At 35.9% G+C, this 24,349-nt stretch overlaps 1 protein-coding gene across 14 annotated transcripts in view; it reads left to right on the plus strand.

Annotated features, from left to right (window-relative positions):
* The window catches only part of CACNA2D1 (calcium voltage-gated channel auxiliary subunit alpha2delta 1), a 524,082-nt gene that overhangs the window by 361,176 nt on the left and 138,557 nt on the right, over positions 1 to 24,349 (plus strand). For all 14 annotated transcript variants that reach the window (XM_045166379.1, XM_045166383.1, XM_045166384.1 and 11 more), the window contains exon 7: positions 19,329 to 19,460. In XM_045166379.1, the coding sequence (XP_045022314.1) occupies positions 19,329 to 19,460 (132 nt within the window). The remainder of the gene's footprint in view (positions 1 to 19,328; positions 19,461 to 24,349) is intronic.

The raw sequence follows: 24,349 nt of genomic DNA on the forward strand, positions 1-24,349 counted from the left end.
AAGAATCAGTCTTGATCCAAAATAAAAACAGTAGTTTGGAAAACAAAATCTTTGTGTGAAAATTTTTCTGAAAATTCAAATATTTAAGATACTATTTCAAATGTCCACATAATCTCCGTGTTACTTGGCATACATGCACGTATGTATATATCTCATGTATGTATATTATTCAAGGATAGAACTCTTCCCAGTAAGCTGTTCATTGAATCAAATTTCATATAATAATACCTTAAGCTAGGAAAAAGGGTATGTTTCCAGTCTGTATTTTGATGTTGATAGCATAAGTTTCAAATTATTCTGAGCTAACGGAAAAAAAAATTGTTTATAAATGACAATAACAAACAATGGTCATGTGTTTCAGGCAAGTTTTCATTTTAATGAGCACATCTTTATACTCCAGAAAAACCTGATAATACCTGTGAAAGGTTAACTTTAATAAAAGATACTAAATTCTAGACAATAAGATGAGGTTTTTTAATGAGTTTTTTAAAAGTAAATTTCCTATGAAATAGTAAGATGTGTTCCAATGCTAGGCATAACTTTGTAAGTGAGGAAATAAATGTGCACTCAGGAAAAGTCAGACTATTACAAAAGAAAATTCAGAATATTACAAAGAAATGGGAAATCCAGTCTCAATCTCAGTGTATTTGCACTTTCCAAACCAATAAAAAGTCTGTTTATCCTCTCTAAAAATATTTATATTCAGTTTTGGCAGTGTCTAGAAGAGCTGATATATTAATGCTTCTAAATGAATTATGTTATTGGTTATGTGTATCATAAGCATGTGTACGTGCTAGGTTACTTCAGTCGTGTCCAACTCTGTGTGACCCTACAGACCATAACCCACCAGGGTCCTCTGTCCATGGGATTCTCCAGGCAACAATACTAGAGTGAGTTGCCATGCCCTCCTCCAGGGGATCTTCCCCACCCAGGGATCAAACCCAATCTCTTATGTCTCCTGCTTTGGCAGTTGGGTTCTTTACCACTAATGCCACCTGAGAAGCCCATCATAAGCATGTATCATTTTAAATAGAGATCTAAATTATATGATATGGTGCCCATAGTGATACACACACACACACACACACACACACACACACTGCTACCTTCTTGTGTAAGAAGATATTGCTACCTTGTTTAAGGGCATGTAATTTTAAAAATAGAAAAAATAGGGAAATAACAAAATGCACAGACTTTTGCTTTTAAACAAAAAATGTTGGCGATGTCACATTTAGGAATAGCATGTAAAAGGACAAGACAGGGAGAAATTGATACTTAAGTAGAATACATATGAAAAAATGACAGTAGAAAACAAAATCAAAAAGCTTCGCTTCAAATTTATTTGAAAGGCCAGAGAACCTGACAAATAATGTAAAATATCCTGGCTTCTATCAGTCTGACGTGAAACGCAGACTGACAAGGAAGTAAAGACTTGTTTCAAAATCACGAAAAAGGTTAATGTCAAAGAAACTACAGTTTTGGTAAGAATGGTAAAATCATTTTAATAAATTATTCATGTTTATATTAGAAAATGGTAGCTATGTTTTTAAAGTTAAATGGAATTTATTTCTTTACACTTGCCTAATTTGATGTTTTATGAAATAGAAGGTTTGAAGTCTTCATCTGTATGTAACCTTCTGATATTAAATTTTGATTGAGGTTTTGTTTTTAGAAATAAATATCTGAGATGCTGTTAAGTAATTAAATCTTGTCACTCTTGTGTATCGGATGAGTGAGGGTGGTTGGCATTTGTTCATTTAGAGCTACTGATGCAAGTTTAAATCATTTCTGAAAGTCAAAGGCACAAGCAATTTGCAGAAGAGAGCCAACAATGATGATAAGAAAACCATGGTCGGCAATTTGAAGTGTCTTTATAATACATATACGACTCTTGTGGTAGAACTTTATGGTCTTATAAGACCATGTAATCATCAAGTTTCAGTCTCGTGGGGCTCTGTGTAAGTGTAGAGGCACAATAGGTTGCCTTATCATTCTAACCGAGCATAAGGGGAATTGCTTATTCTTCAAGTACACAGCAAGCATAAAGTGCTCTACATAACAAGAGTTTCAGGCATTGTATCCCTGGGTACTTCATTTAAGTCAATAACTCTTAAAAAGGCAAAATTCAAAACAGTGCATTAGAAGATAATGGGTTTTTATTGGTTCCAGTATCTTTTCATATTATTTCTTCTTGATGGACTGAGTTGGGCCCAGATACACTGAATTCGTGCAGTTGAATTCAGTGCAGTTGTTTTAACGCAGATGTAAAAATCATATTCAAAAGGCATATTTTGTGGCTTTTGATACATGAAAACAATAGGTACGTATCACAGCACACTATGCCCTGGTCACTTTTCATGGGAAACAGTGTTCTTATTTATGAGTGTTGCTGCTGCTGCTGCTGCTAAGTCACTTCAGTCATGTCCGACTCTGTGCGACCCCATAGACAGCAGCCCACCAGGCTCCACCGTCCCTGGGATTCTCCAGGCAAGAACACTTGAGTTGGTTGCCATTTCCTTCTCCAATGCATGAAAGTGAAAAGTGAAAGTGAAGTCGCTCAGTCGTGTCCAACTCTTAGCGACCCCATGGACTGCAGCCTACCAGGCTCCTCCATCCATGGGATTCTCCAGGCAAGAGTACTGGAGTGGGGTGCCATTGCCTTCTACGTCTGTGTTATTTCCTTTTGGCAGTCTCTCTCAGCTAGGTAAAGCCTCCTTAGTACTTAAGGATCTGTAGCACTTACTGATGTCAGTAATCATGAACATCCTTCAAACAGTTGTGACTGTCACTGAAACAATGACTTCCAAATCTGATTCTTCCATATGGATCCATGACTAAGCTGCAGATTCATTTCTCTGCCTTTTGGATAACCATTTTCAGTGGATTAAAAGGCCTAGGCACCTCACATTATGACATCAATGCCTCCAAATATGCCCCTCCTCCAATGTTCATATCTTTGTTAATAGTATCAGCCAGGTCCAAGCAGAAAACCAGGGCTCTTCTTTCCCCCTTCCCACCATCTGTCACTATGGTCTGTGGATTATTTAATCTTCCACTCCCCATGTCCAGCACTGGTTTTTTAGTTCCAACCATTGTCATTACTCTGCAGCCTGACCGTACTAGCTTTTTGTCTTCTTCTCCCCATTCATATGTGGCTTTTCCAAAGTCCACTTTCAATATTTCTTCCATGCTGGCTTCTTGAAGCCTCAAGTACAAATATGATTATTTTGTATTTTAGCTTTTATGACTCTGTAATTCTCAGAATACAATTATTTTTCTTTAGTACTTCTATATCATTATAACAGGATGTCTGCATTCTTAGCTTTGCTGCTTTGGGCCATCAGTTTAGTTGCTCAGTCATGTCCAGCTCTTTGCTACCCCATGGACTGCAGCATGCTAGGCTTCCCCCATATTCTTCTTTTATTCAACCATTTTGAAGCATGTAGAGCTCCTGCAATGCCTTATGCTTTTTTTTTTTAGCCTCTGTTTTCTGCACAAGGCATTCACTGAATCAATCACCCACTTCACTACTCTTCTTTAAAACTGTACCACTTCCTCCTGGAAGTCTTTTTTGACCACCAACCTTTTGACTCTCAAAACATTTCCTCACCTCCTGAGAGGCAGTACTGTTGTTAATAGGGTGTATGATACAAAAGCAAAATTGGATATAAGACACTTTGTCTCTCTTTCCCCATTAGATGTATCACAAACTGAGAAGAATGGTCACAATTCACTTTAATTCTGAGAGCATGCTGCTAAGTCACTTCAGTCTTGTCCAACTCTGTGAGACCACATAGACGGCAGCCCACCAGGCTCCCCTGTCCCTGGGATTCTCCAGGCAAGAACACTGGAGTGGGTTGCCATTTCCTTCTCCAATGCATGAAAAATGAAGAGTGAAAGTGAAGTCGCTCAGTCATATCCAACTCTTAGTGACCCCATGGACTGCAGCCTACCAGGCTCCTCTGTCCATGAGATTCTCCAGGCAAGAGTACTGGAGTGGGGTGCCATTGCCCTCTCCGATAGTCAAGGGTTATTATTGTGCTTTGAGGGACTGAATACAATGCTGGAATTAGACCTCTAGAATTCAATCTATTACAGTAAGAAGGCCCAAACCATTTTTAATGTCACGGTATTCCTTTTGTGCCGTGTATTTTCGTTTGGATGTTTTGGTGTTGCAGCAAAATTGTGTGAGATTTATCCTTGAAACCCTGCACTAGATCCTGAAGCTTTCTGTTAATAAAGTGAACAGTGGGAAAGGAGGTCTGGAGAGGGGGTAGAAGGAGCCATAAAAGACCAACTTTTATGGAGACTTAACTGAAGACTTTTCATTCAGGAAGTCATTTGCCATGTAGAACACCATGGCAGTGGCGGTAGGAAAAAATGGTTGAAAGTGAGGTGAAATTGGAGGCAGGGAGACTAAAGGCTGTTGGGAGAGACATAAGTGAGTTTGGCCTTGGAGTGAGAAGATTGAGAGATACACGGATCTAGAACCAGTGTGACCTGGTCATTTACCATGTCTTATGAAATTTCATCAGATCAAAAACCTTTAAGCCACTTATGAAAGTTTGTGTGCAGACTGTTTGTTTAGATCAGGTATTGAATCCTTTATAATATTTTTTTCGTACTTTATAAAAAGGTTTACTTGTTCTTTTCAGCATTTTTCTTTAGGTAAAAGACCAAATAAATGAATACAGGGTGATAACTTAAGAATTCATTTGATGCCATTGTGGAGACATATGAATCTACTTTCCTAGTTACACTAAATTATTATTTTATGAGGAATCCTTTACAGTAGTTTAAAGCTATGTCAGAATAACTTGAATTTATTCAACGAATTTGACCGAAACGTGAAAACTTTTGTGGGATATTAAGTTATGAATGAAAATTTAAAATACATGAATTATTAGAATAGAAAAAGAATTATTTCTTAAGGTATTTGTTGAACTGGCAGTAGCTAGGACTGATAAATATAAATTCAACATCAATTACTATAACAAATACATTAAAATGAACAAGTAATGCTTACTATGTTGTAAGCATCCTGAAAACTGATATAGTTGATCTATTTTTTCTTTTTATATATAGATGTCTATCTTTATAAATGATAAAATAAGTTATGAGTGCTCTGTATGCTTATTTGCATATGGCAATTCTTTATTTGTATGCAACTAGAGATTCAAGGATATAACCTCATTTTGTCTTAGATAGAGAATTAGATTTCATCCGTACCTTTATGGAACATGACTCGGTAAGCAGCGATCTGTAGTACAAAAGATTTATTTTTTGTTTAATTTCACTCTGAAGCAGTGCATGGTGTTTAAGTGATTGTTCTTTTTAATTATAGCAATCTACTATGTGCTGTGTTTCAGTGCATCTAATCTTTCCATCTTAAAATCACCAGGCAACTGTTTGTTCTGAAACTAGCTGACAGAAACTCTTAAGTACTAAGCAGTCTGTGCCTCATTGACAGTATCACCCTTGCCCCCAGGAGCCTTGTTATCCTTCTCCAACCATACCTCGTTAGTCAGCTCCAATACTTTTTGATCCTTCTTTGTGAATTCAGTAGTCCAGATTTGTATGTAGACACTAAATTCCCTATGCAGTTAGGCAGTCTCAGAGCAAAGGCAAGAGATTTCCCATATCTAATTTAGTCTGCAATTCTTGGCCAGAGTTTCCTCTCTGCCGTAAAAGAACCGTGTACCCATCATTCTGTGTGTGTGTGTGCATGTGTGTGTGTATGCCTGTGTTGTGTCTGGTATGTATATTAGTCTTATATCATTTAATATCCCCTTTCAGAGTTTTAATGTTTTCATTTGTATTCACCAGTATGTATTCACCAGTTGTATTCACAGTCACTGTGGTTTATTTTTAAGAGCACTGGGAACATTCCATATGAAAAAATTATCCTTACTGAAATTATACAGTACATTACATACTATCATTACAGAGATTTTTCTTTTTATTTTTGCCTTCTCTTGTAACAATGTAAGTGGTTTGGGAAGGGTAACAAGCTGTTTTCTTCTTGAGATTTATAACAAGAAAATTAAGTAGTATTTCTGAACGTTAATTTAGGGCCAAGGAAAGAACAAAGATTCTTTGAGGAAAAGAGAGGATGTTAGATTTTTATCACTCATCCTAGCATTTTAGCAGCATGGTCAGAATGGCTCCATAAATATATATTTTAAAAAAATCTTTTAAATGCTGAATATTAAAAGGTAAATAAGAAAATAATGACAGAGGCAGATAGCATTTATTGTGCAGTTAGTAAGTGACAAAAGTGTTCTAAGTACATATAATCCTCGGCACAGATCTGTGAGGCAAACTCTATTGTCATCCCCATTGTGCAGGCAAGGAAAATGAGGTTTAGAGAGGAGAAAATGCTTTCCCAAGGTCAAATGCATACTTCACAGAGACTCAGCCTTTCGGTGGAGGGCAGTAAATAACAATATTCTTTGCTCATGCTGCATACATACACATGTGCTGTGTTTAGTCACTCAGTCATGTCCAGCTCTTTGCGACCTCATGGACTGTAGCCTGCCAGGCTTCTCTTTCCATGGAGATTCTCCAGGCAAGAATACTATAGTGGGTTGCCATTTCCTCCTCCTGAGGATCTTCCCACCCAGGGATCAAACCCCACTCTCATATATTACAGACCGATTCTTCACCTTTTGAGCCACCAGGAAAGCCATGCATATACTGAGTTCTAAAATGCCGATTTATTTAAAGGAAAAAGCATCATCAGCAAAATAAGTGGGCATCTAAAAACAGCACCTCAATTTGAAGTTCTTTATATTTGGTCTTTATTGAGCATTTATTCTTAAATGGCTTCAACTTCACCTCTGTGTCCTCATAGTTCCTGATTTCTTTTTTAAACTTATATATTTATTTCCCTTTTTATTTTTTTTAATTTTATTTTATTTTTAAACTTTACATAATTTAAATTTTAAAAAGGTTTAGAATATTTTTGTCTGTTTTTTGTTGGTTCCGAATTAGCAAGCTGTATTTACTAAATATTGCTCTAACGCCTACAATGCGGGAGACCCGGGTTCAGTCCCTGGGTCGGGAAGATCTCCTGGAGAAGGAAATGGCAACTCACTCCAGTATTCTTGCCTGGAAAATTCCATGGACAGAGAAGCCTGGTAGGCTACAGTCCATGGGGCCACAAAGAGTCGGACACGACTGAGCTACTTCACTTAACGTATAAAATGGATATTTAACAATCTTTCCAAAAATTTTAGTTATAAATAGTCACATTTATGATGAAAATGACTTTGTAAAATAGTGTCAATGGAGGAAATTGTGTTGTCTTCCTTAGGTAATTTCTGTAAAGTTCCAACTTTATGTTTACAAATTATGCAGTATTTCCAAAATGTAAAATTACAGTATTTCACTATATGATTCCAGTGAAGAGTATCTCATGATGTGAGAGGTTTTAAATAAATTAGAGGGTGGACATAAGGAATGTAGTTTTATTGAAAAATAGAGTTATATTTAAGTTGCTATATCTGAAAGAAGTTATTGTTCAAGTAAAAGAAAATAACTGACAAAATTTTATGTCAAGATGTAAAAAGGACCTGTTCTCTATGTGACATCTAAAGGAGATGTCCATCTTACAAATGTTTATTCCAGCTAAGGAAAGGACTACAATCATATCATGCACCCTGACATCCTTTTATTCATAGGCTTATTTGACATTCATGTTAACTCTGTCTGGCACCCTTAATGTGTTTATTTTTATTTTTTTTAGATGAAGGGACCACAGAAGTATAAGACATTAAATGACTAGTTTGAAGTTGAGGCTGTGCCCATGAGAGAGAAACTTAAAATGCTTGCAAGATAAACATTTTGCCTCCTAATCTTATGACATTCTCGTGCATAATACTTCTACCCCTTCAAGAAAAATTTTGCAAGTAATTATCATTTTATTAAAAATGACATTAAAAATCCTCAATTAACCAACCCATTAGGTCTGAATGTCTTCTATTCCCCTTGCATTATTCTTATATTCTTTTATAAAAGTTTTTTCTCCTGAAGTCCTTCTATGTGCTCTGCAATTTGCACATTTTTTTTAAAAGCAGAGCAGCTGTGTTCTGGGTATTAGCCAGGTGCTCAGTCTATGGGAAACTAGACATTGGGAGCAAGACCAGAAATCTCAGCAATACAGGGGTTAGAGAATTGACAAAGACAAGAACCTTTTAATATTTGTACCAAATTAACAGTAGGAATAAGGCTTATCTCCTCATCAGGGCCCACAGTGGGAGGTGTGTGGTGGTGCCTGAGATATGATTAGAGAGATTAGATTTGGTCTTCCCATCTCCCTGTACTTTATTAATATTTCATTTACACTGGCATTAGATTAGATTCCTTTAGCCAAATCCACCAAAAAGATTTGTTCATTTTAATATTTATGAACACTGCTTGTACCTTAAAGTGGATTTTTTTTGTTTGTGTGCTTAGTTGGATCAGTGGGTTTCTTCTTATTAACATTTTTCTTTTTTGAGATGAAGGTTGATGAATTAAATTAGTGACATCCGGCTCAGCTCTTGGACTAAATGCAACTCCTTTAATGACTGTGTTATATACTGTGGGATAAAATGAACATTTGATATAAAGATAAAATTAAATTTAGTTTAGAATCATACAGTGTTGAATCATTTTTTTAAAAAAGCAAAACTCATAATATTTTTTGAATATCTAAGAACAGGAAGAGGGAAGGATAACATTTTTGGGGCAAGAGTGTAGCAGTAAGTACATGGCCTCTTATTAATTTATTCATTTTATTATTTAGTTGGTATATTTATTTTTAATTTTTATTGGAGTATAGTTGCTTTACAACATTGTATTAGCTTCTACTGTACAGCAAAATGAATTATCCATACGTAGTCATATATCCCCTCCCTTTGTGGTGTTGGAGAAGATGCTTGAGAGTCCCTTGGACTGCAAGGAGATCCAACCAGTCCATTCTGAAGGAGATCAGCCCTGGGATTTCTTTGGAAGAAATGATGCTAGAGCTGAAACTCCAGTACTTTGGCCACCTCATGCGAAGAGTTGACTCATTGGAAAAGACTCTGATGCTGGGAGGCATTGGGGGCAGGAGGAGAAGGGGACGACAGAGGATGAGATGGCTGGATGGTGTCACTGACTCAATGGACGTGAGTCTGAGTGAACTCTGGGAGTTGGTGACGGACAGGGAGGCCTGGTGTGCTGCGATTCATGGGGTGGCAAAGAGTCGGACACGACTGAGTGACTGATCTGATCTGAACTTTGACTTTCTTTCCATTCAGGTCACCACAGTGTATTAAGTAGATTCCTTATGCTATAGAGTATGTTCTCGTTAGTTAACTTATTATACATAGTATCGGTAGGGTATATATGTCAATCCCGATCTCCCAGTTCCTCCCACCCCATCTTTCCCCCTGGTATTCATATATTTTTTCTGTATGTCCTTGTGTCTATTTATTCTTTGCAATTAAGATCACCTATACCATTTTTCTGGATTACCATATGTATATTAATATATGATATTTGTTTTGTCTTTCTGACTTACTTTACTCTATGATTTTCATTCCTTTTTGTGGCTGTATAATATTTAATTCAATGGCACTAAAAACATAGCTTTAAAATCCTTATCTCTTCAATTATATGAGAATAGTGTGTTAGAGGGAGAAGGCAATGGCATCCCACTCCAGTACTCTTGCCTGGAGAATCCCATGGATGGAGGAGCCTGGTAGGCTGCAGTCCATGGGGTCGCTAAGAGACACGACTGAGCGACTTCACTTTCACTTTTCACTTTCCTGCATTGGAGAAGGAAATAGCAACCCACTCCAGTGTTCTTGCCTGGAGAATCCCAGGGGCGGGGGAGCCTGGTGGGCTAACGTCTATGGGGTCGCACAGGGTCGGACACGACTGAAGTGACTTAGCAGCAGTGGGTTAGAATTTCTGGGACTGAAATGGAAATTTCTCAACCCAAAGAGTGTGAAAATATAGCCTGAAGTATTGACATAATTTAGTGTGAAACAATAATATTTTTAAATGTATCAGCTTTCATTTGAAGAAGTTTTCTTGTGGCTTTTTGTGGACAGAATTTGTTGGGAATATTGCTTTTTACAAAGTGAATTGATTTTGTTTATATTTGTACTTGAGCAAAGTTTCTAAACTTGTGCCCTACTGACATTTTGAGCTGGGTGATTCATTGTTGTGGAGATTGTCCTGTGCATTGTAGGATGTTTAGAGTGTCTTGGGTTTCTACCTACCAAATGCCAATAGAACTCCTAGTAGTCTTTCTTTTCTATTATTTTGGCCCTGCTTTGTAGCATGTGGGATCTTAGTTCCCTGACCAGGGATAAAACCCTTGCCTCTTGCATTGAAAGCTCAGACTCTAAATCCTGGACCTCCAGTGAAGTCCTGCCTCCTACTACTGTTTTTTTTTTTTTTTTTTTCTTTATTTTTCATTGAAGGATACTTGCTTTACAATGTTGTGCTGGTTTCTGCCATACATCAGCATAAATCAGCCATAGGTATACATATGTCCCCTCCCTGTTTGAAACTCCCTTGCACCCCCTACCCCATCCTACCCTTCTAGGTTGTCACAGAGCATCAGGTTGAGCTCCTTGCATCATACAGCAAATTCTCACTGGCTATAGATTTTGCAAATGGTAATATGTATGCTTCAATGCTACTCTCAATTGTCCCAGTCTCTCCTTCCCCTGTTGTGCACGCAAGTCTGTTCTCTGTCTCTTTTGCTGCTCTACGAATAGATTTATCAGTACCGTTTTTCTAGATTCCGTATATATGTGTTAATGTATGATATTTGTTTTTCTCTTTCTTAACTTATTTAACTTGTAAAACAGGCTCTAGGTTCATCCACCTCACTAGAATTGACTCAAATGTGTTCCTTTATTATGGCTGAGTAATATTCCATTGTATATATGTATCAAAACGTCTTTATCCATTCACCTGTCAATGGACGTCTAGATTGTTTCCATGTCCTGGCTATTGTAAACAGTGCTGCAGTGAACATTGGGGTACATGTATATCTTTTAGAATTGTGGTTTTCTCAGGGTATATGCCCAGTAGTGGGTTTGCTGAGTCATATGGTAGATTTACTCCTAGTTTTTTAAGAAGTCTCTAGACTATTCTCCCTTGTGGCTGTATCAATTTAGATTCCCACCAGCAGTGTAAGAGAGTTTATTTTTTCCACATCCTCTCCATCGTTTATTGTTTGTAGATTTTTGATAATGGCCATTTTGACCAGTGTGAAGTTACATCTCATTGTAGTTTTGATTTACATTTTTCTCATAATAAGCAATGTTGAGCATTTTCTCATGAATTTATTAGCTATCAGTATGTCTTCTTTGGAGTGATGTCTGTTGGAGCTAATCAGTGAATCTAGTAAAGTCACAGGATACAAAATCAATACACAGAAATTTCTTGCATTCCTATACACTTAACAATGAAAAATCAGAAAGAGAAATTAAGTAAGCAATCCCATTCACTATTGTAACAAAAAGAATAAAATATCCAAGAATAAACTTACCTAAGGAGACAAAAGAGCTGTATACAGAAAACTATAAGACACTGATGAGCAAAATCTAAGGTGACATAAACAGATGGAGAGATATGGCATGTTCTTGGATTGAAAGAATCAATATTGTGAAAACAACTATACTGCCTACAGCAATCTACAGCTTCAGTGCAATCCCTATCAAATTACCAATGGCATTTTTCACAGAACTATTATAGAACAAAAATTTTCACAATTCATATGGAAACACAAAAGACCTCGAATAGCCAAAACAATCTTAAGAAAGAAGAATGGAGCTGGAGGAATCAAACGTCCTGACTTCAGACTATACTACCTCTCTTGACCATCAAAAATGTCTGTAGATATTGCTGAAAGGAACAGTCTCAATTGATTGAGAAACAGTATTTACAAGTGCATAGGTGATTTTTACTTTTTCAGATTTGAAATTCTAAATTAGAGCTACATAAATAATGAAAGCTAGAAATAAATAGCTCATGAACAGTGAGGATCTTGAAATGTGACTTATTTGGGTGCTGTGTCTATGACTGCCTCTGCATGAATTTTGGTAAATTATTCTTTTTAGATTTTATTTTTATCATCTAAAAAAGAGTGATATTTTTAGGTTGCTGCAAAAGTAATTGTGATTTTGCATTTTTGAATTTTTCCATTTGATATTGGAATACATTCTTATGTAAATGTGATTGTTATACATCATTTTAATGTACATTTCTCACTGTATTTTTTTGCTAATGACTTAATACTTGCTGTTTATTTTATATTTATTTTATACTTAGAAATGATATTCGACAAAAAGCAAATTTGAGCAATTTTTTTATTGGAGTTCAAAATGGATTGTAAAGCAGCTCAGACAACTCACAACATCAACAAAACATTTGACCCAGGAACTGCTAATGAATGTACAGTGCAGGGATGGCTCTAGAAGCACTTGAGAGCCTTGAATGTGAGGAGTATTGTGGCCAGCCATAGGAAGTCAACAGTGACCAATTGAGAGCAGTCATTGAAGCTGATCCTCTGCATGAGATTTGGCCAGGAGCTCAATGTCAACCATTCTACAGTCATTTGGCATATGAAGTAAATTGGAAAGGTGAAAAAGCTCAATAAGTGGGTGCCTCATGAGCTGACTGAAAGTCAAAAAACTTGTCATTTTGAAATGTCCTCTTCTCTCATTCTGTGCAACAACAACAAACTATATCTTGCTCAGATTGTGACACATGATAAAAAGTGGGTTTTATAAGACAACCAGCAATGACCAGCTTAGTGGACTGCAATGAAGCTCCAAAGCACTTTCCAAAGCCAAACTTGCACCAAAAACAAGGTCATGGTCACTGTTTGGTGGTCTACTACTGGTCTGGTCCACTACAGCTTTCTGAATCCTGGAGAAACTATTACATCTGAGAAGTGTGCTCAGCAAATCGATGTGATGCACCAAAAATGGCAGCCCCTGCAGCTGGCATTGGTCAGCAGAAATGGCCTAGTTCTTTTCCATGACAGCACTTGACCACACATAGCTCAACCAGTTGCTTCAAAAACTAAATGAATTGGCTACAAAGTTTTGCCACATCTGCCATATTCACCTGGCTTCTCATCAACTTATTCAAGCATCTCCAAAACTTTTTGCAGGGAGAATGCTTCCATAAACAGAAGGAGGCAGACAATACTTTCCAAGAGTTCATCAAATCCTAAAGCACAAATTTTTGTGCTACAGGAAAAAACAAACTTATTTTTTGTTGACAAAAATGTGTTGATTGTTAACGGTTCCTATTTTGATTAATGAAGATATGTTTGAGCGTAGTTCAGTTAAGTTTAGTCGCTCAGTCATGTCCAACTCTTTGCGACCCCATGAACTGCACCACACCAGGCCTCCCTGTCCATCACCAACTTCCGGAGTATACCCAAACCCATGTCCATTATGTCGGTGATGACATCCAACCATCTAATCCCTTGTTGTCCCCTTCTCCTCTAGCCATCAATCTTTCCCAGCAACAGGGTCTTTTCAAATGAGTCAGCTCTTCACATCAGGGGGCCAAAGTATTGGAATTTCAGCTTCAACATTAGTCCTTCCAATGAACACCCAGGACTGATCCTTTAGGATGGACTATTTGGATCTCCTTGCAGTCCAAGGGACTCGCAAGAGTCTTCTCCAACACCACAGTTCAAAAGCATCAATTCTTCTGTGCTCAGCTTTCTTTATAGTCCAACTCTCACATCCATACATGACCACTGGAAAAACCATAGCCTTGACTAGACAGACAAAAGTTGACAAAGTAATGTCTCTGCTTTTTAATATGCTGTTTAGGTTGATCGTAACTTTCCTTCCAAGGAGTGGGCTTCTTTTAATTTCATGGCTGCAATCACCATCTGCAGTGATTTTGGAGCCCAGAAAAACAAAATCAGCCACTGTTTCCCCATCTATTTGCCATGAAGTGATGGGATCAGATGCCATGATCTTAGTTTTCTGAATGTTGAGCTTTAAGCCAACTTTTTCACTCTCCTCTTTCACTTTCATCAAGAGGCTCTTTAGTTCTTCTTCACTTTCTGCCATAAGAGTGGTGTCATCTGCATATCTGAGGTTATTGATATTTCTCTCGTCAATCTTGATTCCAGCTTGTGCTTCCTCCAGCCCAGTATTTCTCATGATGTACTCTGCATATAAGTTAAATAAGTAGGGTGACAATATACAGCCTTGATGTACTCCTTTTCCTACTTGGAACAGTCTATTGTTCCATGTCCAGTTCTAACTGTTGCTTCCTGACCTGCATACAGATTTCTCAAGAGGCAGGTCAGGTGGTCTGGTATTCCCATCTCTTTCAGAATTTTCCACAATTTATTGTGGAAATAGATGTTTTTCTGGAACTCTCTTGCTTTTTCCATGATCCAGCGGATGTTGGCAATTTGATCTCTGATTTCTCTGCCTTTTCTAAAACCAGCTTGGACATCTGGAAGTTCATGGTTTATGTATTGCTGAAGCCTGCCTGGCTTGGAGAATTTTAAGCATCACTTTACAAGTGTGTGAGATGAGTGCAGTTATGCGGTAGTTTGAGCATTCTTTGTCATTGCCTTTCTTTGGGATTGGAATGAAAACTGACCTTTTCCAGTCCTGTGGCCACTGCTGAGTTTTCCAGAAGCCTAGTTATAATGATTTAAAATTCATGGTCTGAAACCACAATTGCGTTTGTACCAACCTAATAGTGTCTTGTTTCAAGTGTCATTTTTAGTAAAATGTGATAGTGGATAGAAAATAGTTAACTTATCTGCTTGCTCTTAATACAATATACTGACTATCAGTGGAAATAGTTTAAATAATACATGCTAATTTTATCTTAGTGCAAGTCTATGATAATGGTATGATTAAATGGCAATAGTGTAGTAAACATTTTGGACAGTTCCCTTTTTTTTAATTATTTAATTGTATCATATTTAGTGTTGTTAAAAAAATTGTTACTGTCCACTCCCTTATATAACTTTAAGATTTACAAGTCTTAGGAAAGACCTGCCAAGGTATTTTATGTTTTATAAAGTATATTTGTGATACATATTTATCAAAGTTATTTTATATTTTCAGTAAATCATAAAAATTGTTTCTCTTCTTTTTTTTCTAGCATATTTTTGCTTCATTTCAAAGCTATAGTTGATATTATAAATAATCTTAAGGTTTTTCAAATAGTCATATAGTGGCTTCAACACACGGTGAGGCCCAGAACCCTGAATAAGTCAACAAAATAAATTCAGACTTAAGTGGGAGCAGTAGTGGAATACTTCTTGGCTGAAGTTCGCAGGAGAAAATTGGATTCTGAACTTGTTAATGATTCTACATTCATGTCATAAACAAGATACAGCTATGTCATATATTTTAGAAGAATTAGCAGCAAATGAAAGGTCCTTTTTTATGCTGTTACAAATTAGATTTTTCTTTCTTCCCTTGAGAAGCCAAACTGAACAAAAGAATCCTCTACAAGAGAGAATTGCTGAACACCAAGGCCATGTTTTTGAAAACTAAATATAAGAAGAATAGAAAGACACATATGCTTGGCTTTCTGAATCAATAAGCAGTAAAATCCTTTTATACCATTCAGATTAGAGGCCCCAAAGTCAAGGTTTGCTTTCCCAGCATTCATTGCTTTTAATAAACTTAGCCTTGAATATCTATGAAAGATTTGTTTTCACAAACTCTAATTTTCAAACAAAGATTAAAATCTTAATTTCTTAAAAGTTGTCAGAAAAGCAGTACTCATGTTACTCCTAAGGAAGCCATAAGACAGGTAGCTAAGTTCATTAGAAATGGCAGCAGGTTCAAGGCTAGATTACAATTGGCTGGTATGTCTTACACAGTGAAAAATACATAAGCCACTCATGTACTTCTGTGTACACCCATGTACTCCATTCGAGCAAGAAATTAGAAATTTGAATGTGTGAATGTAAAACATTACTACTACTCTAGGAGGCAGATAAGAAAGGTGTGGGTGCATATAGAATACACTATATTAAATAAGGCCATATATATCCAGTATATAATTGAGAAAATAAAATACAATATGATTTAAAGACTGACAAATGATTTATGGAAAACCAATCAGAACTATTCCCTATGTTCTTGAGTATATCTGTCCAAATAGAAAGCTAAGTTTTATTGGTGGACAAGAAGTATTTCAAGGCCTTTTAGAAAGATCATTTATTCTGGAGTTATTACATAAAATACTGGTGAGCTACTAGTTTATATCAATATTTATGCAATTAAAGAAAATCCCTTGTATCTTGGTTTCTTGCTCAGGATATTTATATAAAGATAATGCTTTATAGAAAAAATAATTGCATTTGAAAAGTTTCAGCATTGCCAGTGTTCTGCATTAGTTTTATTATGCCATCATTTGCAAATGACCCAGTTACTTCAGTATTGTTTTTCCTTAGTTTTGCTGATAACATAGAACTGTGGAAATGTTGGGCACTTTAGTAATTTCTGGATTAAGTATTTAGTTTTTACAAGGTTAAGAAGGTAAAAATCTACTTATTATAGAATGCCAAAGTAATATATGTTTATTGTGTTATTTGCTCAGTTTTGTTCAACTCTCTGTGACCCCATGGACTGTAGCCAGCCAGGCTCCTCTGTCCATGGGATTTCCCAGGCAAGAATACTGGAGTGGGTTGCCATTTCCTACTACCCAAGATGGATATAAAAGAGGATTCATACTTATTTGTTTGCTTCTATATTTTACGTATTTCCTTTTACATTTTTAACTGGATTCCAGTGTAATTTGAGAAAAAATATTTCCTACTGCAGCAATTTATTTTCGTATTTTAAGGAATTTGAACAGTATAATTAAAAGAATGATTCTTGGTCTAAAATTCTCTGACTCAGGACTGAATATCTGTAGTCTCCCCATAGTATAAATTCTTTCAAATAGAATTGCTGGATTAATGACTGCATTTTGATAGATAGCTTTTGCCGAACTCTCCTCTGCACTAATTTTGTACTCCCATGGCAGATCCTTTGAATTTTTTTCTTGTGATAGACATTCAAATAAAAATTGTGGCCACAAGAATAATGATTGCACTCGAGTCTTTATAAATACACAACAACAAATGCAGCTCTCTTGTTACACATCCTCATCAAGTTTTATAAACTTTGCTTATTTATTAAGTGCACAATGCCATTTCTTTCATTCTGAGTAAATCACTTCAGGTGTGTATTCTGCAAAAGCTTTATGTACTTTTCTCATTTGCATATGAACAGCTTTTGTGGAAATCATTTTGCAGTGTCTTATCTGAAAAAGAATTTTCGAACATATAATCTACTATTTTAAAACAGATCACCATCATGATAACATTTCAGAGTTTGACTTTTTCCCCCAATACATAAAAGTATAATTCTTTATCAGTGTATCAGAGCCTAATACTTAGTAGTTGTTAGATAATAAAACTGAGTAAGACTCTGAACACAAAGAAAAATTCATTAAAAATAATTAGATCTCAGTTGTTGCTTAATGTGAATTAAAGAACCAAGGAAACTGAAGAGACAGACTTCATTAATCCCCAATCTATTCTAAGTATCTGGAATATAAATAAACATGATTATTTTGTTGAGTAAAATATAACTGTATAATTCATGAATGTTTAAAAAAAAGATAGAGGATGTCCCTCTTTTTCTGTGCTATTTTGTGTAGTACCATAAATATTCATGGATAGTGAGTATCAGTTTAGGTTATCTATGTGAATATAAATTTTCATATAACTGGTCACTCAGTGTTCATTGGATCATGCTTTTGAATTTGAATTCACTAGTATCTCAGATGTGCTATGGATCTGACCCAACTCATGAATATTTACACACACAACTGATCTTTCTGAAGATAATCACATCCATAAAGATGGGAAACTCATTAGTTTCCAATAATGAGAAATGCATTAGGATGCTGGTCCCAGAACAATTTTCAGTATGCTTGTTTTCATTTTTTGGGTGAATGATAAAACCTTAAAATATAAATACATATGCTGTATGTCTTTCTTGAAAGAAGCTCTTTGTTCTTTTATCTTCAAAACATCTTGCATATGTTTTAACCATGATTGTATTTGTTTCTTTTACTTACTGTGGTCACAGAAATGAATGGAAAAAAGTTAAGCAGACATTATCCCAAGCTAATGTCCATTATTTAGGCTTGGACATATATTCTCAAATGCAAGATTTCCCAATCTGCTAATCTGCTGGGGGCATGGTGCATATTTTACGTATATTAAGACCCTCCAAGAAAGATGAGATTATCTCCTATGTCATCTTTTTTGTGTAAAGGGAAAATAATATTCTAAGCCGATTAAACTTTTATCATGTTAGACATAGGATGCTATGATCATGGAGAGCCATAATTATAAACTATATTTAGCCCATGTTATATCCTACATTATAATTGTTCCTCTTTCATTATAATGACTGGCATATGTTTGTGATACCTATGCAGGATCAGTTAGTCAATATAAGTAGGTGTCAAAATCAATGACCTGTCCCTTGTTAGCACCACACTCTGTTAGTTGAACTAACCAGAAAAAAGAAAATTATTGTTCATAAAGCTAGTGATAAGGTATCAGCTACATCTTACTTCTATTATTGATGTTGTCAAGCCTCTAAATGAGTTTTTCTTTATCAACATGTATGCATTTTTGTTGTTACAGAAATAGTTAATAAGCTATTCTCAATGACAGACATCTATTTTTTTTTTTACCTCAAGTAACAGATCAAACCATGTTAGTATATCACAGAGAATCATCAGTAGTTGAGGAAAGTAGTCATCAAACTGTGTCCTGAGGTGCCCTGTAGGTTTCTTTAGAACTGCCTCAATTGGAGGAATGCTTCCCACCACCTCTCAGCCAGCAGAGCTTGACTATTGCCTGTTTTAAATTTTGTGTATCACAGTGGTTCTCAGCAGAAAGTAATTTTGCTCCCCAGGGCTTATGTGATGATATCTAAAGACAGTTTTGCATACCACAACTGGGAACATGGTACTGACATCTAGGGTGTAGAGGCCAGAGATGCTTGTAAACATCTACAAAGCACAAAACAACCCCCACTACAAAAAAGTCACCCAGCCCCTAAATGTCAATAGGGCCACCATCATATAAACATTTCTTTGAAGAAATGATTCCATGTCTAAACTTTCTGATTACCACCAGATCAGAGTGCTTTTATAGATAAAGCAATAAAATATATAAACATTACTGTGCACATATATGAAAACAGGCTCAGTTACTAATTACAAATTTGAATTGACTGATTTTTCCATTCTTTCACTTTTGGTAGCAACAATTGTATTAAACGAACTCAACTGGACAAGTGCCTTAGATGAAGTTTTCAAGAAAAATCGAGAAGAAGATCCTTCATTATTGTGGCAGGTGTTTGGCAGTGCCACAGGCCTGGCCCGATATTATCCAGGTAAGTACTTAGTGGTTCAATAGGTATCAAGTAAAACTGTAAATACTAGACTTAGTTTTTCTTGACAACACTCTGTTACCTTCTCCTATTTGGTAAAAGATGGTTATCACATGGCTTTTGTAAGAAAAGACACTTCTCCTTACATGACTCTTTAACTACCTAAATCACTTTAAGTCAAAATACCTGAGAAGTAGCTGGAACCATTGTCATGTGAAATCAGGCTGGGCTGCCATTGAGACTGTAAGCAGGTATCTGTGGACCTGGAACAGGAGGTTGTCATGAATCCTGAAACAGTTCTAAGAATCCAACTGCATAACATGGACCACATTGTGAATCATATTAGAGACCTGAATAGAAATTTTAGAAACTAATTGAAAGATCTCTTTCCAGATTTTAAGTCTGTGTGTTTATATGAAAGGCATTGATGCTTTTCTTTAATCAGTGAATGTGGATTTGTTAAAATGAGAAGATGAATGTATTTTACAAATTAACATGAATAAATCCTTGTGTAATGTCCTTTATTCTTATATAAAAGTTTAAGAGGAAATAAATTTATAATGAAAATGAAAGATTAATCACTAGTACATACTGAGAACCTATTGAAAAGACTTTAAGTGAAATGTCTGTTGGTATTTTTAACTTTTCCATGTTTCCAAGCAAGCTGACAAACACAAATGTGTTTTCTTTCTCAAAGTTTGACTGAGTTATGGGATACATACTAGGTCATTAGGCTTTAAAAAACACAGTGTATATGAGAGTTTATTTAGACTTGCATTTTTTTAACATTTAACATTAGAGTTGTTAACAATAAAAAGTCACAACAGTGAAAAGGGGGTGAAATAGAAATTAGATAATGTATGTCTTTGTGAATAAAGTATGTGGGCATCATCAAACTAAATAGCTCTAAAATTAGGTAAAGATATATAACTTCTTGCAATTAGTGCCAGATAGTAAGATCATTGACAATTACTTTTTGCAGAAATCCAGTGGGCTAGGAAAGGCGTACTGGTATTTCATTGTTGAAAAAGATTCATGCACTACCAAAATGTAAACATTAATATCAGATGTTGGGGAGATATCACATAGCTTGTTATAATAGATGAATTTTCTACTTGGAAATGCTGTTTAGTATAATACAAAACTTCTTCTAAAATACTGTTACATTACTAGTATGTTCAATATCATATATCAGGAATTTGAAAACTTTCATATGTAATATAAAGAAAAAGGTATTTATTGCTCATGTACATAGTAAACCCAATATAATAAACCTTAATATTATGGCAGGTCTTATAAAAGTACATTTATAATTATAATTAGTATGCAATAACACTAATACATGAATATAATTATTTATATTTATCAGTAACTTACAGCATTATGTAGCTTTAAAATGTATTAACTCAATACAAAATTCCATTTATGAGCAGCTGAGGATAGGAGGAAAAAGATAAGTAAGAGAAAATATGATAACAATGAGAAACCTAGAGCCCAGAACTACAGGGAAGTTGATAATGGTGCAAAAGAAAGAACACACATCATTATAAGAGAGAAATAGGAAGGAGAATGGAAGGAAAGATTGTATAAGAAAGGGAGAGAGAACATTGGGGTCAAGAGGTAGGAGGAAAGATAGATCCTATTATGTATGTTTTTCCAAGATGAGTCTTTTTACAAGTAGTTAACTTTAGAGCATACTAATAAATCACCAATAAATTTTCTTTTAAATGCTAATTGAGGGATTATGGCTTTAATTTTTTTTTTAATCCTAATCATATACTTCCTAACATGTTGACATTTGTCCACTTTTACCTTGGAAAAACTCCATAAAGATTTAGTTTAGTTGAATCCAAATGGTCCCCCCAGAACGTTAGTTGTGGAAGCAACCCTGGGCTTTCCTGTAACTCCATGTTTTTTAAGATTTGACTCAACAAATCATCTCAGAGTCTCATAATGGCTCTCTTGATTGCTATGGAATACACTCAATGAAATTTCATTGAGCTTATTTAGTGAGTATGTTGCTGAGGTGCTCTTTTATTAAAAAAAAAAATTTGACATATGAAAAGCTGTACATAGTTAACGTATGTAACCGGATGAATTTGGAGATAAGTGTATGTTGGTGATACCATCACCACAATCAGCGTCATCAAACTATTTATCATCTGGAAAAGTTTCCTCCTACTCTCTTATTTATTAGTATATTTCGTGTTATAAAAACACTTAATATAAAATCTAGCCTGTATGGAGGGAGGAATAAGCAGCCAAGATGACTATTCTCTTGTTCTCTGTCCATATCCACTCATCTAGTCCCTGCTTCAGCTACAATCTGTTCACCTGACTGACCTTCACTCTTAATAATAGGTAGAACCTAATTAATAAATGCCTACATACTTGTTCCCAGCCCCAGCTTGTGATTATTCTGAGCTTTATATCAGCTTTATATACCTGATAGTTTATCAAAGAGCAGTGAGGGGCATGCTTTCTGCTGCCTTCACTGGTAACCTATGAGCTAAGCTGAGATCAGTGTCAATTCTTCCTATAACTGGAAACTTCCTCTCCTTCCTTCCCTCATTCCCTCCCCACACTCCACTTCCAGCTAAGAGTGGGCTATATTTCTGCCCACCCACAGCCACACATGGTGGAGTATTGCTTCAGGACCTTGCTTCAGACCCATAAGATCCCCCAGTCCTTTAAACCTTTGATGTCTCGGTCACTATCTCCAGGCTCTTTAGCCTTAAAGCTGCAGGCCTATGGAACACAGCCCAATATACCCTCTTAACAAAATTTTAAGTGTACAATACTGTATTGTTACCTTCTGGTTCTGTGCTAAACAGAAGATCTCTAGGGCTTACTGGTTTTGTATAGCTGAAACTTTGTACTCTTTAACTGATATTTCCCCACTTCGTACTTTCCTCTGGAAACCACCATTCTACTTTCCTTCTATAAGTTTGATTATTTTAGATTTCTCGTGTAAGTGATATTATATTGTCAGGGGCGAGTGTAGTTTCCTTGGTTGTGTCTCACTGCAGCAAAAATTTGAAGTGACGGACCCAGTGTTACCTCTCTGTTACAGCTCAGTTTTATTTGGCAAGCAGAGGAAAATACATACCCGAGGCATGAGGGTGGTTGACCCAAAAGAAGAGAGGGCTCAATCTTGGCTCCTCTTTTTACATGGTTTTTCTCCTCCCCGTGAGCCTGCCCTATGTAAATTGGGCTAGCCAGGCTGTTTGTTTCACCTGAGGTTCTCAGTCTGGTCCTGGGATTTTCTTTTGTTCCATTTTTGCAGGCTTTTCCTTTCTTTTTCTTTTAGCCACCACCATTTTGGACTCCTTTTTCCTATTCTAACTACCTACCCATATAGTACTTGTCCTTCTGTGCCTGCTTATTTTGTTTAGTGTAATATCCCTCAGGTTCATTGATATTGTCACAAATGGCATGATTTTTGTCTTTTTTAAGGCTAAGTGAGTTGCTCTTCATGATAATAATGTTCTAATAGAATCAAATGTCTTTAGCAAAGACACTAAGACATATAATCTAAAAGTGGACCTCTATATTTCTGTGTATGCTAAGGCATGCTTTCAACACATTTTACATGTCTTTCAGGTTTAAAGAGTTTTTAAAATGAAGGATTTTAAAAAATTTCTCAGTAAGCCATACTTTCCTCTCTGATTTTAGTCTTTCCATTTTGATACTGAACAAAATAATGTAGAACAGCTCATCCCTGATTACTGTCTGTTAAAACGAAGGTCAAAATAGCCTTTAATTATTGTTAATTATCTTTTGAGTTGAAATAGAATAGATATTACCTAATTGGGTTTTACATGGTAAGATTTGGACCTCGGGCTAGGATCTCCCTACTATAACTGTGAAAAACTAGATGGGTCTTCTAAGTTTTCTGAGCCTTAGTTATCAAATCTAAAAATAGATATGGGCACTAACGTTTCAATTTTAGAGTTCCCTGATGGCCTAGTGGTTAGGACACTGAGCCACTGGATAGCCCAGGTTTGATCCCTGGTTGGGAAACTGAAATCTTGGGGCTTTCCAGGTGGCTCTGTGATAAAGAACCCGCCTTCTTTGAAGGCAGGGATTGAACACAGGTTCAGTCCCTGGGTTGGGGAGATCCCCTGGAGAAGGAAATGGCACCCCACTCCAGTAATTTTGCCTGGGAAATCCCATGGATAGAGGAACCTGGTGGGCTACAGTTCATGGGGTCATGAAAGTCAGACATGAATTGGTGACTAAAGAACAACAACAACAACAACAACAAATGTTTCAATTTATCCCCTGAGAGTTGTGATCTATGAGATAATATAATGAAAAGTACTTGCAGTTACTCCACATGGTGGAGTTGGTCAGGAGATGTAGGTTTTAACCTATGACCTTAGTTAAGTCACTTCTCAAGAATGCCCAGTTAAATTTCAGTTTCAGATAACAAAGGACTTTTCAGTGTAAGTATATGACGTTTGAGAAATATTTATTCTTAAAAAGTATTTAGTATTTACTCTAAAAAAATATTTTTTAATTAAAATTGATATTTAATTGGATGTCCTTAATTTTCTTTTCCTAAATTTATTAATCCTGTCTCTCTGGCACTGAGTTTATGAGAAAATATGAGAAATAAACTTTCCTATTACCTCATGGCATTGTGAGGATCCAAGAATCTATTTCATGTATTAATATAAATGCAGAATTTGTGTGTTTTCTTCTTTTTTTAATTCTACAAGCTACCTTTAAAGCCTTTTTGCCATATTATTGTAAATGAGTTTGTAGAAACTAGAGTCCTCTAACTCACAATATAGGGTCTAAAATAAAATGTATTCTTGTGAAATATTAAGATGCTGCTTAAAGCAGAGCTAATAGTGTGAGTGGGTTAACCAGGTATATAACCTGAT

Source organism: Bubalus bubalis, chromosome 8 (assembly GCF_019923935.1).
Source record: "Bubalus bubalis isolate 160015118507 breed Murrah chromosome 8, NDDB_SH_1, whole genome shotgun sequence".
Lineage (NCBI taxonomy): Eukaryota > Metazoa > Chordata > Mammalia > Artiodactyla > Bovidae > Bubalus > Bubalus bubalis.